General features: G+C 71.4%; 4 protein-coding genes across 4 annotated transcripts in view; all 4 read right to left on the bottom strand.

The window, feature by feature from the left end:
• Positions 1 to 3810: 3810 nt before the first annotated feature.
• On the bottom strand, positions 3811 to 4113 carry AURANDRAFT_8191 (hypothetical protein; the record flags this gene model as incomplete). Its single annotated transcript, XM_009035926.1, has 1 exon — positions 3811 to 4113. A coding segment is annotated over one exon (303 nt), but the record flags the coding sequence as incomplete, so codon positions are not given.
• A 5886-nt stretch (positions 4114 to 9999) lies between these two features.
• Positions 10000 to 10698, bottom strand: AURANDRAFT_22120 (hypothetical protein; the record flags this gene model as incomplete). Its single annotated transcript, XM_009036010.1, has 1 exon — positions 10000 to 10698. A coding segment is annotated over one exon (699 nt), but the record flags the coding sequence as incomplete, so codon positions are not given.
• Positions 10699 to 13439: 2741 nt separating this feature from the next.
• AURANDRAFT_71000 (hypothetical protein) lies at positions 13440 to 14503 on the bottom strand (the record flags this gene model as incomplete). The annotated part of the gene is made up of 2 exons (XM_009036009.1): positions 13440 to 14138; positions 14493 to 14503. A coding segment is annotated over one exon (522 nt), but the record flags the coding sequence as incomplete, so codon positions are not given.
• A 2587-nt stretch (positions 14504 to 17090) lies between these two features.
• Positions 17091 to 17181, bottom strand: part of AURANDRAFT_62066 (hypothetical protein) — a gene marked incomplete at both ends in the record, with an annotated part of 2879 nt that continues 2788 nt past the window's right edge. Inside the window, one exon of the mRNA XM_009036008.1 lies at positions 17091 to 17141. Coding sequence (XP_009034256.1) covers positions 17091 to 17141 — 51 coding nt within the window. The remainder of the gene's footprint in view (positions 17142 to 17181) is intronic.

Here is a 17181-nt window from a genome sequence, read left to right as displayed (position 1 = left end):
CGCCGAACAGCAGGAGCTTCCGGTCCGGGTCCGCCATGTCGTCGACCATGGCCGACAGCGTCACGCGCGTGAGCGGCTCGCCGGCGACCTGCCGCTCCAGCACGATGACCTCGCGCTCGAGGTCGACGACGGGCGTGACGCGGCGCCGCGGCGGCGGCGTCGACAGGCGCCGCTTCGGGGCGCCCTCGCAGAGCGCGACGCCCGCGGCGCTCACGGACACGGACACGGAGCGGACGGCGCGGGCCCACATCATACTATCCTTGCTTCTTCTTTTGTCGCTCGCGGCGCCGGTGCGGCGGGTTTTGGAGTTTCGAATTGGCGAGGGTGTCGCGGCAGGGGTGTGAGTTGCTCCTGTGGACTGGGTGTGCTTGTGGCTCGGTGTTTCGCGCGCAAGACGGCGCCGAAGGCGTGCACGCGCCGGCGCAGCAGGCTCGAGCTCCAGATTTTGCGGCATCATCTCGGCATCACCGCGGCAGCGTTTCCGCAACACTGGCCCAGCGAGCTCACACTCCATCGTCGTCGTCATAGCTGCACGCGCGCCGCCCGTCGCTGCAGCGCACGCACCGATGCTCCCGCGCGCCGCTGTCGCGAGCAGCGCGGCGCTGCTCGCGACCTTGTTGGAAAAAAAAACACACTGCGAGCGCTTGCCGCCGGAGTACCCGGCCAGCGAGCTCACGAACGACTCCCTGGGCGCGCGCTGGCCGCGCGACGAGGCGGGCATGGTGGGCATCCCGAAGCGCGCCTGGCCACCGATCCAACCCGAGCTCGAGGAGGTGCCCGGGCTGCGGCGCGCGCTCGAGGCCTGCGAAGCCACCGGCGGCGCGTGCCTCAGCGAGCGGTTTTTGGTCGCGACGGGCCTCAGTAGCTACAAGGAGCACCAGGCCGAGGCCGCGGACCTGTACCGTTTGGACGCGGCGAAGTCGCACGACGCGGCCTGCGCCCTCGCGCAGATGCACGAGCACGGCCTCTGCGCGGAGAGCGAGGCGCTGCGCCTGTTCCGGATCGGGGCGGACGCGGGCCACGCGCAGAGCCGCTACGAGCTCGGCGTGCTCTACTACTGCGGCGACGACTGCGTCGAGGAGGACGAGCCCCGGGCCTACGCCTATTTCCTCGCGGCGGCGGAGAGCGGCCACCAGGGCGCGGCGTTCATGGTCGGCGACTGCCTCAACGACGGCGCGGGCGTGCGCCGCGACAACGGCGCGGCGCTGCGCTGGTGGGTCTTCGCGGGCGACCGGGGCCACCGCGGCGCGCGGAGCCGCGCCTTCGCGCTCACGCAGCCCAAGACGACGGAGCTCGAGACGGCCTTCGGCAAATTCACGGACGCGTCCCGCCAGACCGTCCGCCGGCGGCGCACGGAGGAGGCGTGAGTCGTACTAATGTTAGACCGTCCGGAGGAGGCGGGAGTCTTACTAAGCCTTGTAAGACGCCGCGCTAGAGCGCCTTCATCGCGCGCGCGAGGAGCGCGGCGCCCGAGTTCGCGTGGGACGGCCTGTGCGGCTTCGCGAGCGCGGGGTGGCCCTTGCGGTAGATGGAGCCCGTCGTGAGGTTGACGAAGTGGTTCTTGTCCTTTTCCAATTTGGGCAGGCCCCGCGTCTTGTAGTGGTGGGGCCGCACGGAGACGTCGCGCGTCTTCGCCAGGGACTCGACGGCGGAGAACATGGCGCCGCCGTTGATGGGCCGCGAGGACCATTTCGGCCGGAAGAAGTCGCGGCGCTTGTAGCCCGGCTTCTGGTCGATGGGCCGCCGGCGCCGCGGCCGCGGCGCGGCCGCGTTCGCCGTCGGCGGCGTCCGCCCTTTGATCGCCGCGCACCGCGCGGTGAGCAACCCGTTCTCCCGCTCGACGCGCTTCGCCGTGCGCTTCGCGTTGAGCTTGCGCTTGTAGTCGACGAGCAGCACCTGGGGCCGGTAGGGCGCCGTGATGGACATCGTCGGGCCCATGGACCGGAGCCGCCGCGCGTGCCGCGCGTGGTTGAGCGAGAAGTCGCGCACCTGGTCGACGCTCAGGCCGCTGAGCATGGACGCGTTCGAGCCCCGGCTGCTCGAGCTCTGGAAGGACCGCACGGACGACGCCGACGAGCCCCGGCTCCGCGACCGCCGCGAGCCCCGGCTGCCCGCGCCGCCGGGGCTCCTCCCTCTGAGATTGCCGGACGTGAGCTTGCCCAGCCGCGGCGTCGACCCGCCCCGGCCCCGGCTGCCACCGGGCGACTCCGGCGGCGGCCGCGGCGTCGCGGACTTGAAGTCGAGGTAGCGCTTCGTCGGCGCGGCCTCGGGGTCGGCGCGCTCCCGGTAGTAGAGGCGCCAAAAAGGGCCCGCGGCCTTCTTCGACGCCGCCGGGTGGACGTCGCGGGAGCTCGCCTCCTCCAGCGGCGCGTTGCGCAGCCGCGCCGCCGTCGACGCCGCGCTGCTGCCCGACGGCGGGCCGCCCCAGGACATCGCAGCCCCCACTCGCGTCGTTTCGAAGGATTTGTGCCAACATTTCCTCGATGCTGCCCCGGTTGGTTTCGAGCATCGTTTTTGCTCGCCATGTCCCCCCTCGCGGCCGCCTCCCCGCTCAAGGCGCTGGACCCGAACGTGCTCGCCAACGCGGACACGCCCGTGGACGCGAAGAACATCCTCAAGAGCCGCCTGCGGCCCAAGCCCCGGGCCCACTCGCCGTCGGCGAAGAGCTTCGGCGACATCGGCGACGACGACGACGACGACGACGACTCGGCGTACGAGGGCGACGACAACGGCACGGACGACGAGGTCGAGGAGGCCCTCGCGACGCACGACGCCGAGACCTGGAGCCGCCAGATCCGCGACCTCTCGAAGGACGAGCCGCGCGCCGCCGACGGCCCGGCCGCGGCCGAGGCGAGCCCGCCCAAGGCCGCGGTCGCCGCCCCGACGCCGCCGCCGACGCCCGCGGACTGCGCACCGAACCCCTTCGCGCCGACGCCGCCGCCGACGCCCGCGGAGGCGGCGCTCGCGAAGCCGGCGACGCCGCCGCCGCCGCTCACGTGCGTGCCGGACGTCTGGCCCTCGAGCTCGCCCTACGCGGTCGCCCCGGTCTGGGAGGAGGAGCCCGCGCCGGAGGAGCCGACGCCCTCGGAGCCGGCGCCGTCGGAGCTCGCGCCGTCCTTCGCCGAGGGCGGCGCCGACTACGACGACGACGACGCGCCCGCGCCCGCGGAGCGCGCGCACTCGCTCGAGACGGACGCGCGCCCGACGGAGGAGCTCGTCGTCGGCCCGCCGCCCGTGCCGGCGGAGAAGCCCAAGTCGCTCATCGCCAAGCTCGGCAAGTACTTCTTCTGCCTCCAGGCCTGCGGCAACTAGGCGCGCGCGCGAAGCGGCCCGGGCCCCCCCATTTTTATCCTACGCTGTACGTAACGTAACATATCCCGCCGGCGTGTGCGATATGTGAAACGACCCACGAGAACCGCAGTGGTTAGGCGCGCGCGGCGGCGCTCCCACCCAGGAAGGACAGCGGGGCCGCGGCTACTGCGCGGCCGCGACGGGCGCGGCGAGCGGCACGAGGTCCTTCTCCTTCCGCGCGGCGGCCATCGCGGCGAGGGGGTCGCTCCCCGCGCCGAGCTCCGGCGTCGACGCGGACGCGAAGGCGCCGAGGGAGTCGGCGACGGCGAGGTGGGCCGGGTCCTGGGCCAGCGGCGCGAGCTTGCCCTGCTGCTTCCGCGCCTCCTCGACGTCGCCGAGCGACCGGATGCGGCTCCGCGCGGAGCCCCGGCGCTGCGGGAGCGCCGGGCGCGACTCCTCGCCGGAGGCCTCCAAAATCTGGGCCCCGAAGAGGCCCCCGTGGTCCTTGAGGATGCCCGCGATGTCGACCTTGTCCGCGGCCATCGCGCGGTCGCGCGCGGACCGGTTGTACTCGTCGATTTTGTTCACGTCGCAGCCCGCGGACAGCAGGCGCTGGACGATGGCCTTGTGGCCGCTCTGGGCCGCGCGCATCAACGCCGTGGACCCCTCGGCGTCGGCCTGGTTCGCGTCCGCGCCGAAATTCAGCAGCTGGTCGACCTCGCCGACCTTGCCCCGCTGCGTCACCGCTAAAAGCGGCGTGATGCCGTGCTCCTCCGGGTCGTTGACCTTGGCCCCGCGGCTCACGAGCATCATGAGGATGTCCTTGGACTTGCCGAAGCAGCCCGCGGTCGCCGCGGCGAGCACCGCGCCGACGCCGCCGTCGTCGCGCGCGGCCGCGTCGACGCCCGCGTCGAGCAGGGCCATGGCCGCCTTGACGTGGCGCGCCTGCAAGGCGAGCAGTAGCGCGTTCTCCCGCGGCGGCTCGTTGCGCCGCGCGTCCTTGTTCGCGCCGCGCGTGATAAGCTCCGCGACGTCGTCGGCCTTGCCCGCCTCCGCGGCCTCGAGGAGCCGCCCGTCGAGCTCGCCCGTGAGCCGCTGCTGCACGTGCGCGTAGGCCTTCTTCTCCGCCTCCGGGTCCCCGCCGAGGCTGCGCATGGCCCGCTTCGCGACGTGCGCCGCGCGGTCGATGGAGTTTTGGACGGACGAGCCCTGGCGGACCTCGTCTTTAAAAAACTTGAGCGTCGCCGCGTCGACGGCGAGCTTCTGGCGCACGGAGAGGCTCTTGACCTTGGCGTGCTCCCGGGCGAAGTGGGTCTTGATCGTCATCTCCATGGACTGCTCGTCGCCCTCCGCGAGGGACTTCGCGGACGACGCGAGGCCTAAAAACTCGTCGAAGTCGAGCGTGCCCGAGTTGTTCACGTCGAAGCGGCCGATGAGGCCCGCGACTTCTTGTCCCGTGATGCCCTCGAGGCCCCAGCGCACGAAGACGGTCTGCAGCTCGCCGTAGCCGAGCTCCTTGTCGCCGTCGACGTCCACGGAGTCGAAGATCTTCTGCAGCTCTTTCACCTCTTTCGCGGGGAATTTGTGGAGCGGCGCGGTGTGGTCGCCCGCGCCGCCCGCGAGGTCCGCGATGTCGCCGGAGCTGATGATCATCGTCAGCATGCGCCGGAAGCCCGCCACGTCGACCGCGCGCGGCCCGCCCGGCGCGTCCGGCTCCGCGGAGAACGTGTCGTGCAGCTCCGCGACGCGGCCCGCGGGCAGGTAGACCCCGAGCTTCTCGAGGAAATTGGTTACCTCGGGCACGCCCAGCGGCTTCGACGCGCCGACCATGTCGAAGAGGGCGCGCACGCCCGCGAGCTCGTCGTCCTTCATCTCCTCCTCCTGGGGCTTGCCCACGGCGAGCTCGAGCTCCGTCTGGTGGACCTGGAGGAGCATGTCCAGGGACGGCCGCCGCCCCTGGCGGCGGCGGCCCGGCGACCCGCGCGGCGGCGCCATGGTGCGTCCGAGGGCGGCGGCGCCCAACAGTAAGAACCGGTCGAGCTTCTCGGGCAGCTCAGATGGCGGCTTCTGCCGCTGTGAATGCCAAACCTAGCGACTCCAGGGATTCCTGCAGGTGTATTGATCTTCCTCGCGCTAAAGCTGAAGGGATTCAGGCAGTGCGACGTAGTGCGGGGCAGCCCCACGATGTCGCAGAGCGTGGCCATCAAGCTCAAGACGAGCACGGCGCAGCCGAGCGATGCGGAGGTCGAGGAGCTCTTCGGCCGCGTGCTCGTCGCCCTCTGCCTGCCGGCGGCCGCCGTCGCGAACCTCACGGCCAACGAGTCCGTCGCGAACAAGTGGCGCATGGTGCAGATGAACGCGGCGCTCCTGGAGTCGGGCCGGAGCACGCAGATGAGCGACGGCGACGCGGCGCTCCTCGAGGCCATCCGCGTTTCGCCGACGCTGGCGGACGTCCGGGAGCTGCGGAAGCGGCTCGCGACGGGGAGTAGAGGCTGGCTCGACGCGTTCTACGAGCGGGACGGCCTCGCGCTCCTCGCGTCCACGCTCGCGGTGGCGCTCGCGGGGCCCGCGCACCGCTTCGGCGAGAAGGACGGGTGCCTGGCGCTCGCGGCGCTGGGCTGCGTGCGGTGCGTGACGAACCACGCGCGGGGTTTGGACCGCGCGGCGGCCGCGCCCGCGGTCTACGACGCCGTCGCCAGGGCGGCGTTCCACGCGCCGCATTCGTTCTGCGGCGGCGCCGTCGCGGCCGTCGCCCTCGAGCTGCTGGCCGTGGGCAGCCACTTCGGCAAGGCCGCGGCCGTGCGGGCCGCGCTGCCGTCGCTGGAGGCGCTCGCGGCCGTCGGCGGCGCCGCGCCCGTCGAGGTCCGCGCGGCGGCGCTGACGCTCGCCAACGAGGTCGTGAGCGGCGGCGACGACCTGGAGACGCGGGCCGCGCTGCGCTTCGCGCTGCGGGCGTGCTTCGACGGCGCGGCCGCGGCGGAGACGTCCGTCCGGAGCGTCGAGCGTTTAAGGAGCGACCGGGAGGGCCCGCTCGTCGCCGCCAAGGGGTCGGACCTGGCCAAGTCGACGCTCGGGCGCATGGTCGGCACGAAGGCGACGAAGCGCCGCGTGTATACGATCAAGCACGGCCGCCTCTCCTGGGCCGACGACGACGCCGGAACGTCCGGAGGCGCGCCGAAGCGGCGGGGCTCCGCGACGGACGAGGCGCGCTTCGTCGATTTGGCGACGGTCAAGGCCGTCCGCGCCTACTCCGACGAGGGCGGTCTAGGGGGTCTGTGCGCCTTCGAGGTCGTCGCCGAGAAGAAGACGCTCGCGCTCGCCGCGGAGACGCGAAGCGACAAGGACGCGTGGCTCGACGCGTTAAAAGTCGCCGTCGACCGCGCCGCGCTCGCGAGGGACGTCGGCGACGTGCGCGCGCCGTTTTTAGATGTGCTCGCCCCGCTGGAGCCGCGGGCGTCCTCCGTCTGCGCGGCGCAGCGCGAGGCCTTCTTCGCGATCGCGGACGCGGATCGCGCCGAGGCGCTGTCTCGCGACGGCGTGGACCTCTCGGACGCCGCGGCGGTGCTCGGCCGCGTCGCCGCGGGCGCCGCCAAGGCGGGCAAGGCCCGGGCCGTCGGCGAACTCGCGATCGCCGCCCTGAAAGCGCTCGACGACGCGACGGCGGCGCGCTGGTCGCGCGCGACGGCGGCGCTCGGAGGCGACGCGGCTCCCGAGCCCGAGAAGCGGCCCATTCAAAGCGTGCCCGAGCAGGCGAAGCGCGTCCTCGGACCCAAGGCCGCGAAGCTGCCCGCCGTTGCGGAGGAAGCGGCCGACCCGAAGGTGGCGAGATACGAGCGCATGCTCAAGATGGGCCTGCCCCGCGGCGCCGTCGAGCAGAAGATGGCCGCCGAGGGCGTCGACGTCGCGCTGCTCTCCGGCGCGTCGGCCGGCGCGCCGCCGGCGAAGCCGCCGCCGCCGCCGCCGCGGCCGGGGGGCCCGCCGCCGATGCCGCCGCGGCCCGGCGCGAAGCCGCCGCCGCCGCCCATGCCGAAGCGGGCGCCTCCAACGGTCCTCGGCGCCGCGCCGCGCGTGCCCATGCGGCCCTGGTACTGGCTGCCCCTGCGCGACGTCGCCGGCGCCGACGTCTGGGCCGCGGCGGGCGCCGCGTCGGACGCGTCGCTCGTCGACGTCGGCGCGCTGGAGAAAGGGTTCGCGAAGCGCGCCGGTAAGCCCAAGGCCGCGGGCCTGCCCGCGGTCAGGGAGGACGCCGTCGCCGCGACCTTCGTGGACCCGCGCGTCGCCCAGAACGTGGGCATCGCGCTGAAGAAGCTGCGCCTGAAGCCCTCGGAATTAGCCAGGGCCGTCGCCGACGGCGACGACGTCTTGACCAACAAGGCCGACCTGATCCCCGTGCCCTCGGGCGACGACCTCGACGCGGCCAAGGACTACGACCCGTCCATCACGGCGCTGCGGGACGTCGAGGCCTTTTTTTGCCACGCGGCGCGCGTGCCCGACTTTGCCCAACGCGTCGCCGCGCTCGAGTTCCGCGACGTCGCGGCGCAGAAGCTCGGCGACGTGCTCGACGCCTGCGGCGCCGTCGCGGCGGCGGCGGCGGCGGCGCGCGAGAGCGACGCCGTGCGGCTCGCGCTGGCGGCGGCGCTCGCCGTCGGGAACTACCTCAACGGCGGCTCCGCGCGGGGCGAGGCCGGCGGCTTCGACCTGGACGGCGTCGCCAAGCTCGCGACGACGAAGGGCGCCGACGGCACGACCCTGGCCATGCACGTCGTCGCGGGCGTCGACCGGCGCGACTCGGGCGCCGTCGCGCGCCTGGCGGCGCTGGAGCCCGCGCTCGACGCGGCCGCGCGCGCGCGGTCGTTCCCGGCCGTCGACGCGGACCTCGGCGCCTGGCTCGCGTCGAAGCGGGCGCTCGACGGCCTGCTCCAGCGCGACTCGGCCGCGGGCCGCGCGGCCTTCGGCGAGCGCCTCGGCGGCTTCGCGGCGGCGCTCGCGGCCGACGCGGAATCGGCCGAGGCCGCGCGCGCGGACGCGGAAGCCGCTCTCGACGCGGCGCGCGCGGCCTTCGGCGACGACTCCAAGCAGCCCTTCGACCTCTTCCGCAAGCTGCTCACGCTCGTGCGCACGCTCAAGACGGCCCACGAGGCGAACCGGCGCCGCGCGAAGCCCAAGGCCGACGCCAAGGGCGGCGACCTCTTCGACGCGTTCTCCAAGACGCAGGACGACGCGAGTTCGCTCATCGACGAGTTCAAGCGCCGCTGCGAGGAGCGGAGCGCGTCCCGGGACGGGTAATTAGACCGCGGGCCCCACGGGCGCCTCCGCGCGGAGCCAGAGCTCCGTGTCGAGCTTCGCGAGGTCGCAGGCGAGGACCTGGGCCGCGAGGGGGGGCGACGAGAGGGGGACACAGAGGGACGTCACGGGCACGACGGTCACGGCCGGCGGGTCCACGGGACCGCCGGCGAGCGCGGCGAAGACCGCGGCCTCGACGGCGTCGAGCGCCGCGGCGCCGACCACGAAGACGCGGAGCCGGCACCAGTGCTCGCGGCGGAGCTCCGCCGCCTCGAGCGCAGCCTCGCACCCCGCCAGGACCTCGCGGACGGCGGCGTCGACGGACGCCGCGGATTCCGCCCACGCGACGGCGGCGCAGAGGCAGCGCGGCGCGACCGTCGCGGTCCAACTCACCGCCTTCCACCGCCGCAGAAAGGGCGCGAAGCGCCTCGTCGCCGCCACGACCTCGACCTCGCATTTCGCGCCCATGGGCAACGCGGGGACCTCGACGACGAGCGCGTCCGTCTTCGTGACGCCCGCCGCCTCGCACGACGCGTTGATCGAGCCGTGCCCGACGACGTAGACGACGAGGGACACCGTGGCGTCCCACTCGTCGTCGGACTCGTAGAGACCGAGCCGGGCGTGGCACGCGTCCAGCACGGACGCCGCGTGCGCGAAGGAGGTCCGGAGGTTCTTCGCGAGCGACCCGGCCTCGAGCGTCATCGTCGGCGGGTCGAGGTGGATCTGGCCCGCGGCGAAGACCAGAGCGCCGCGCAGCGTGTTCGCCTGGCAGTAGGGGCCGATGCAGACCGGCGCCCACTCGCTCAGCGACCGCACGTAGAGCGCCTCGCGCCCTTCGGGCGCGCACTCGACGTCGACGAGGACCTCGACGCCCGGCGGCAGGGGCGCCGCGACGCAGGACCGGCTCGGCGGCCGCGCGCCGTGGAGCGCCGGGCTGTCGCCCTCGGCGAAGGACCTTTGGAACTCGGCGACGTAGGCCTCGTTGACGGCGCCGAAGTGCGCCAAGTCCTTGAGGTACAAATGGACGAAGAAGACGTCCCGCAGCGTCAGGTCCCGGGACGCGAGCGCCTTCGCGACGTCGCGGAGCGCGGCCGTGATCTGCGCGACGGCCGCCGCCTTGGCGTCGGCGGACGGCGCCGGGGACGTCGCCGCGCGCGCGGCGTCGACGCAAGTGACGCCGCGGGTCCCGTGGCCGCCGGACGCGCGGAGCGGCGGCCGCGCCGCGGGCACGTAGCCCGCCGTGTCCAGCGGCGGCGGCGGGAGCTGCGGGTGTTCGGTGATGTCCTCGACGTCGCTCCGTTCCTCCTCCCCGGCATCGTCCGTGTCGTCCTCCTCCTCGTCCTCCTCCTCGTCGTCCTCTTCCTTCTCCGCGACGTTCCAGGCCTTGACGGAGAGCACGCCGACGGAGCCGCAGCCCTTGGGCATGTCGTCGAGGCGCACGGCCGTGGCGTCCTCGAGCACGAGGCGCTTCGCGAAGCGCGGGCTGTCCAACACGAGGCTCTCGTACTCGCCTCCCTCGCCGCACTCGTGGAAGCCGAAGGACTCGTGCAGGCCCCGGAAGAGGCGCCGCGTCGACGCGAGGTCGAGGCGGAGGCCCAGGTGGTCGCCGGGCTCGAGGCCCATGCTCGCCGTCTTGACGACGACGGCGCGGAGCTTGCTTTCGCCCATGTCTTTGAGGAGTTTCCGCTGGTCGCGGCGCCAGAGGTAGGACATGCTTCGCAATCCGAGGCGCGCGCAGACGTCCTCGACGCGCGTGCGCTGGTACGTCGAGTAGATGGCGCCCGAGCTCACGGCCTCGACGGCGGGGAATCGCGCCTTCACGTCCTTTAAAAGCTCGTAGAGATCCTCGACCTCGTCGCCGGCCGCCGCGCCCGCGTAGACGAGGCCCTGCTTCGTCGCGCCGCCCGTGATGGGCCGGCGCACGAGCGGCGTGTCCAAGCAGGCGGCGACGCCGGCGACGGCGCCGTGGGCCGCGCTCTGGAAGCAGAAGGAGTCGAGCTCGTCGGCGCCCTCGTCGAGGGGGTGCAGGTTGGCCACGCAGACGAGCTCGTGGCCGTGCTTCTCCGCCTGGATCAGCGAGAAGACGCTGTCCTTGCCGCCGCTCAGGAGCTGGACGAACTTCATTTCGTACGTGCTACTGCTAGGGAGAGCTTTCAAGCGGAGCTCATCGCGATTTGCCCCTGCCAAAAAGTGTGCAACAAACGTGGAGCATCCTTCATGATGCCGCCCAAGGCAGCCCCAAATTCTAACTACGCGACGCAATCCAACTGTGGGGGCGGTGCTGGTGTGGTCGGGGCGCCCCGCGGCATGCGCTAGATCCGCCGCGCGTCGGGCGGGAACTCCAGCCATCCTCATGTGCGCCGGCACGAGCATGCCGAGCGCGCGCGAGTCGGAGCGGCGGGCGACGATGGCGACGCTGCGGCCGCGGCGCCTCGCGCTCAAGTATTCGCCGCCGACGGTCATCCTGGAATACAGCGGCGACGGCGGTTTCCTGCACTACAAGGTCCACCTGCGGAACCTGGAGCGCGGCATGGACGCGGACAAGATCACTCGAAAGGTCTTCGCGAAGCACGGCCGCTACTTCGATCCCGAGAAGGTCCGCCACAGCCAGGTCAAGAAGCTCGTCGAGCGCCTCCTCTCGCGCGCCGGGCCGCCGGCGGGCGGCCTCCCGCCGCCGCCGCCCGCGAGCTCCCTGCCGCCGCCGAAGCCCTTCCCGGGGCAGCCCGGCTTCCGGAGGCCGGCCGACGAGCGGCTCCTCAACGGCGCCGTGGACCTCAACACGGTCTCCGAGCGCGACCTCGCCCACGCCAAGTCGCTCATGACCGCCGACTTCCGGCGACACCAGGCCCTCCCGGGCGACGACGGCTACGAGTACGACAAGTCCGTCGAGTTCGAGGACGCGGAGGAGGACTGCGACTGGGACGACTAGCACGCCTTCGTGGGGCGCCGCTCCCGCGGCGCCCCGTCCTTCACCCCTCGCATATAAAACCGCCCTGTTTCTTTTTCATTCGTTGGTAGTGTCGGGTCCCTCGGAGAGATGCGTCGCGAGGTCGCTTCGGAGGGCGCGCGCCGGCGACAATCCTCGGCGACCCCCGGCGACCGAGACAATCCGATGCTCCACAAAGACTCGGGAGCAGGGGCCTGCTTGGATCAGCCGCCATCGTCGTCGTGCCTCGCGCCCGCAGCACCGCCTCCGCGCCCGGAAGACCCCGCCGCGCCTCCGCGACGACCTCTTCTCGCACCAGCACCAGCACCCGCCCGCGCGCCGCCGCCACCGCCGCCACCGCCCGCGCCGCGCCTCCGCGACCCCACCAGCCCGCGCGCAGCACGTCCACCATGGTCATGATCGAGGGCTTCGAGAACGGCTTCAACAACAAGGAGCTCTACACGGCGATGGGAGGAAAATCCGCCGGCAAGAACATGAAGCCGCGCGGCGGGTGCCGCGCGCACGGCGCCAAGGTCTTCGGCTTCGCGGGCGTCGCGCTCTGCTGCTCGAGCGGCAAGGAGAGCTCCTGCGCGAGCGCGGAGCGCTTCGCCATGGCGTCGCCCGAGGACCCGGAGACCTTCGAGGCCGTCGTCGACGGGTGCCCGACGGACGCGGGCCACGCGCAGAAGCTCAAGGACCTCAAGGACGCCGCGCAGCAGGACAAGGTCGTCGTCTTCTCGAACCAGCCCGCCAAGGTCGGCGGCTGGGTCTGGCACGGCTTCTACACCATCGACATCGTCGAGGTCCTCGCGAACCCGGAGCTCGCGCGCATCCGCTACACGAAGCGCGACGTCGCCGCCGCCGACGTCGAGGCCATGCGCGCGGCGCTCGTCGCCGCGCGCGACGTCGTCGCCGCCGAGGACGCGAAGAAGAAGGCCGAGCGCGCGGAGAAGAAGCGCGCCGCCGCCGACGCCGCCGCGGGAACGCCCGCGCCGAAGGCCTCGAAGGCCGTCGACAAGGACTGGACGCCCGACCCGGACTCCTGGCGCGACGCGCTCTCCGCCGGCGACGTCGTCGACGCGAAGGTCTTCGGCGTCTGGATGGGCGCGACGGTCGACGTGGCGAACTTCAACCAGCTCGTCATCCGCGCGACGATGAACGGCGAGACGCAGCAGATCCAGATCCCGCGCGCGTCCGAGGGCCTCGCGCGCGCGGGCACCAAGGCCGCGCTCTAGCTCCCGAGCGGCCGAGCCTCAGCAGCGTCCGAGCGGCCACAGGCCGGTCGGGCCGCCGACGAACCCCCCCCTCCATTTTGGCCACACTAAGCCTCCCACATCACTATTTACACACAAGGTGTCGCGCTCGACCGCGTCGCGGGCTCGTGGCCCATTCTAATCGCGCCTCTTGGTTCTCACTTGGAGACACACTTCTTCTTCTTCTTCTTCCACTTGCAGGTCTTCTTTTCTTTTTTGCATTTGGACCTGTTGCGAAAAACACCGCAGTCGACTTGGCAGGTACGCTTCTTCCAAAGGCACATTTCCTTGTTCTTGCCCGTCTTGCAGGATTTTTTGTTCGTCGCCTGGCACTTCTTTTTTTTCCATTCACAGGAACACTTCTGCTTCTTGCACGTCTCCTTGTTGTTTCCCGCGCACGCGGAGCCTAAAGGGAAGCGATCATCGCGGCGACAATCGCGGCGGCGCGCGGCGCCCGCGAAAAAAATGAGCCGTCGCTCGACTCTGAAGTCTCGCCTCCGCTGGCGTTCGTCGTCGTCGTCGGCGCTTCGTCGTCCGGCGGCCCTGCCGTGGGTGGCGAGGGCGTGGGCTTGGCCGTGGGCGGCGAGGGCGTGGGCTTGGCCGTGGGCGGCGAGGGCGTGGGCTTGGACGTCGGCGCGTCGGAGGGCTTAGCCACGGGCCTGGGCGTCGGCGACGAAGACCCCCACGGGCAATCGCCGCAGGTCGCCTTGCAGGCGTCGCCCGAGGTCACGGTCGTAGCTTCGCCCGACGACTCGACGCAGCGGCCGTCGGGATCCTCGGCCACGGACGCGCACGTCGCGCCGTCCTCGGAGTCGCGGCCGACCCAGTCGCCGATGTCATCGCAGGCGCCGTAGAACACGGGCTCGTAGTCCGTCAGCCCGTTGCCCGAGATCGAGTTCTCCCAGCACGTCTGGTCGATGAGGCACTGGTAGCCGCAGCCCGACGAGCTGCAGGGGCAGTAGCCGGCCATCGCGCAGTAGTTGTACCCGTCCGGGCTCGCAGGGCTCCAGTCCGCGTCCGCGTCCCCGCCGCACGCGAAGCGCGTCACGGACCCGGCCGCGCTCGTCGGGAAGCACATGCCGAAGCCGCCGCCGCTCCCGCCGCTCTCCGTGTGCCCGCAGAGCGTGTAGCCCGCGTCGCACACGTCGCAGAGGCCCCGCGAGTTGCAGTCGAGGCACGCGGCCGCGCTCGGCGTCCCCGAGGGGTCCATGGGATCTTCCGGAATCTCTAGCCGCTCGAGGTCGCAGCACCGGCCGCCGCGGCACGCGCCGGAAGCGCACTGGTCGTGGGACGCGCACTGGTCGCCCGCGGGGTGCGCCGTCACGCATTTCTCGCCGTCCAAGTAGTAGCCCGCGTCGCAGGCCGAGCAGACGCCGCAGTCGCAGCTCGCGCAGCCGGCGCCGCAGTCGCACTCGTCGACGCACCGCGCCGCGACGAACTTGTAAGAGTCCGCGCACGTCAGGCAGTTCCCGCCCGAGTAGCTGCACGCGGCGCACGAGTCCTCGGCGCCGCGCGCGTTGCAGCAGATGCCGCCCTTGCAGGAGCCGCTCGCGCAGTCGTCGTCGGCCGCGCAGACGCCGCCGGGCGATGCCCGGGGCACGACGCAGTCCGTGGACCAGGACGCCGCGCACGCGACGCCCGCCGCCTCGATGGCCGCCGCGTCGCCGCCCGCGTCCGCCGCGCAAATGTACGTCGACAGGAGCGTGCCCGCGTCGCAGAAGGCCTTCTCCCAGTCGAAGCTCGCCAGGCCGCCGCCGCCGCAGAGGTAGTTTTCGGAGACGGGTATGTTGCAGCCGACCTCGCAGGAATCCCAGGCGCTGTCGATGCCGTCGACGCGGTCCCAGGCGATGGTCAGAAACTTGTCGAGCGCGGCGTTCGTCGGGAGCGCCTCGTCGGCCAGGTCGCGGAGCTCCCAGGGGATGTAGATCCGGACGCCCTCGTCGCACTCGACCTGGTTCGTCGCGGGCGGCAGGGTGACCTTCGCGGAATTTTCGAAGATCGCCACCCATCTCGGCACGCGGTGCTGGCCGCCGACCTGCACCGTGCCGAGGAACTGCGTCGGCATGCCGCAGAAGCCGCCCTCCACGTTGATGTCCGACGACTCGTCGCGGCACGTGGCCTTCTTCCCGTCCGACGGCGCCACGGGCTCGTCGCCGACGTAGTCGCACTGCTTGTCGCGCATGTCCGCCAGCGCCTCCCGGTAGACGTCCGTCGGCTCGTAGGTGCTCTGGGATCCGCCGGCGCACATCTCGTGGAAGAAGCCCAACCGAAAGTCGATGGGCTCGTCCTTGCTATCGAGGCCGTCGGGCGGGCAGGTCACGCGGCCGATCGCGTGCGCGGCGGCCGTCGCGTCGGCGCTGTACTCGATCTCTCCGTCCGGGCGGTCCAGCGCGTGGCCGTTCGTCGCGTAGAAGAACTCCTCCATGGCCGTCGAGTTCACGGACAGCTGCGTGTCGGAGAACGCGTCCCTGCGCTGGCCCGTCTCCTCGTCGAAGAGGTCCGACCCGTCCATGTTCGGCCCGCAGGGGAACGGCCGCCCGACGGATACCTTGGGCTTGACGTCAAAGTCCTGGCCCCAGATGGGCACGCCGCAGGCCTCGTAGCCTAGCTCCCCCGCCATGGCGACGACGGTGCCGGGATCGCAGGACGTCGCGTCGCTGAGCACGTTGACGTACTGGGCCCAGCGGCAGAGCCCGAAGTTGTGCTGCACGTCGTTCTCGGCGAGGATGCTTCCATCTATATAATTCGACATCTGGTCGTGGAAGAAGCCCCGGATGGATTTCCGCGCGAAGTTGTTGCAGACCTGGCCCGCGCCCGCCGCGCTCGCCCAGCCCGGCCAGGGCGAGACCTTGAACATCATCTCGTAGAGGTGGCGCAGCGCGGACCGGCAGGACCCGTGGAGGTCCGCGCAGTCCGAGCCGTAGTTCTGTTTCTCGACGACGGACCGGCAGACGTCGTACTGGTGGCCGCAGAGCATGGTCTTGCCGCCGAGATCGTTGAGGCCGTGGTGGGAGAGGCCCCAGTCGACGTACGCGTCGCCCCAGACCGACGTCTCCATGTACTCGACGTCGTACAGAATCGTCTCCGAGGTGACGCATTCGTAGAGCGGGTCGCTCTCGTCGAGGTTCGCGACGTGCGCCGCGCAGAGCGCGAGGCTCATCTCCGCGACGCAGTCGTCGCCCTCGCCGGCGCAGCCCGTGCTGTGGACGTACGTGCCGCTGTCGTCGGCGCGGCGGCGTGCCGAGGCGTGCGTCGCGTCGCGGGGCATGCGAGCGCCGGCGACGTCAGCGAACTGGCATTTCGCGTGCGCCGGTGCGACGAGGAGCGCCAAAAGGAGTCGCGACATCGTCCTCACGCCTCGAACGACGGCACAATACCCCCCGTCGCCGCAAGGCGCGACGCGAGGTCGGAGGAGGCGCGGAACGCCTGGACCAGATTTAGATTTTATTTTGGGGAAAATTCGCCGATTTTACAAGAGGCGCCCGGGATAAAAGCCGCGGTACCCTACGCCGGGTTCCTCGCTCGCGCGCCCGGCACCCACCCACCCACCTCCTGGCCAATCAGGGACCTCCTTTTCGGTTAGTTGCCTTCAAGTTGCCGCGCGCAAAATCGCCACAACGCGCGCGCGGTTCCGCACGCGCGGGTCGCATTTGTCGCGGAGCTGCGCCGTCCACTCTCCGCTTTGCGATAAGAACGGGCACCCGCGCCGCTCGAGTCGCCGCGGCGAGAAGCGGCGCTTGCCCAGAGACGACGATAGCGGCGTGAAGACACGTCGCCGAGGTGCCGCGCGACCGTCAGCCGCGGCACCGCGGGTCATGACCGCGCGCGCGCGCGCGCGTTACAAGTACCCATCAGTACACTGTAGATTTTCCAAATCGGGCCTCCGGACCCACCCACCCACCTCGGCGTGAGGTTCGAATCTTTTGTCCGTGGTCGCCTCGTGGATTTTAATCAAATAAGGAGGCGTGGCTTCTTGTCAAGCTCTACAGGAGGCGTTACAGGCGTCCCAAACAAAGCTGCAGAACATCGTGCCACTAAGCCCCCACAACATTCTTACACACAAGTTTGCTCAACACCGGCTCGCGCCGGTCTCGCTCGGCCCGCGCTAAGGAGGGCTTGGCCGACGGCGCGTCGGACGGCTTGGCCGCGAGGCATCTCAACAGGCCGAGTAGCCTCCAGTTCGAGGAGGCCTTCGGGAGCACATGGCTTAGGTACGCGCTCTTATCGCAGTAGTAGCGGGGGGGGTAGCGCCGGCGGTATAGCTTGTCATCGCCGTGGTCCGTAGCCTCGCGCCGTCGACGGCACGCGGCACGCGCGCGCGCGTCCGCGGCGGAGGTCTACTTGTCCTTGCACTTGTCGCCCTTCCACTTGCACGTCTTCTTGTTCGCCTTGCACTCATCCTTGGTCTTGAGTTTCTTGCACTTCGGG

The sequence above is a fragment of the Aureococcus anophagefferens genome (assembly GCF_000186865.1).
Source record: "Aureococcus anophagefferens unplaced genomic scaffold AURANscaffold_4, whole genome shotgun sequence".
Classification (NCBI taxonomy): Eukaryota; class Pelagophyceae; order Pelagomonadales; family Pelagomonadaceae; genus Aureococcus; species Aureococcus anophagefferens.
Note: the sequence above shows the minus strand (reverse complement) of the source record. Positions and strands in the feature narration are given on the sequence as shown.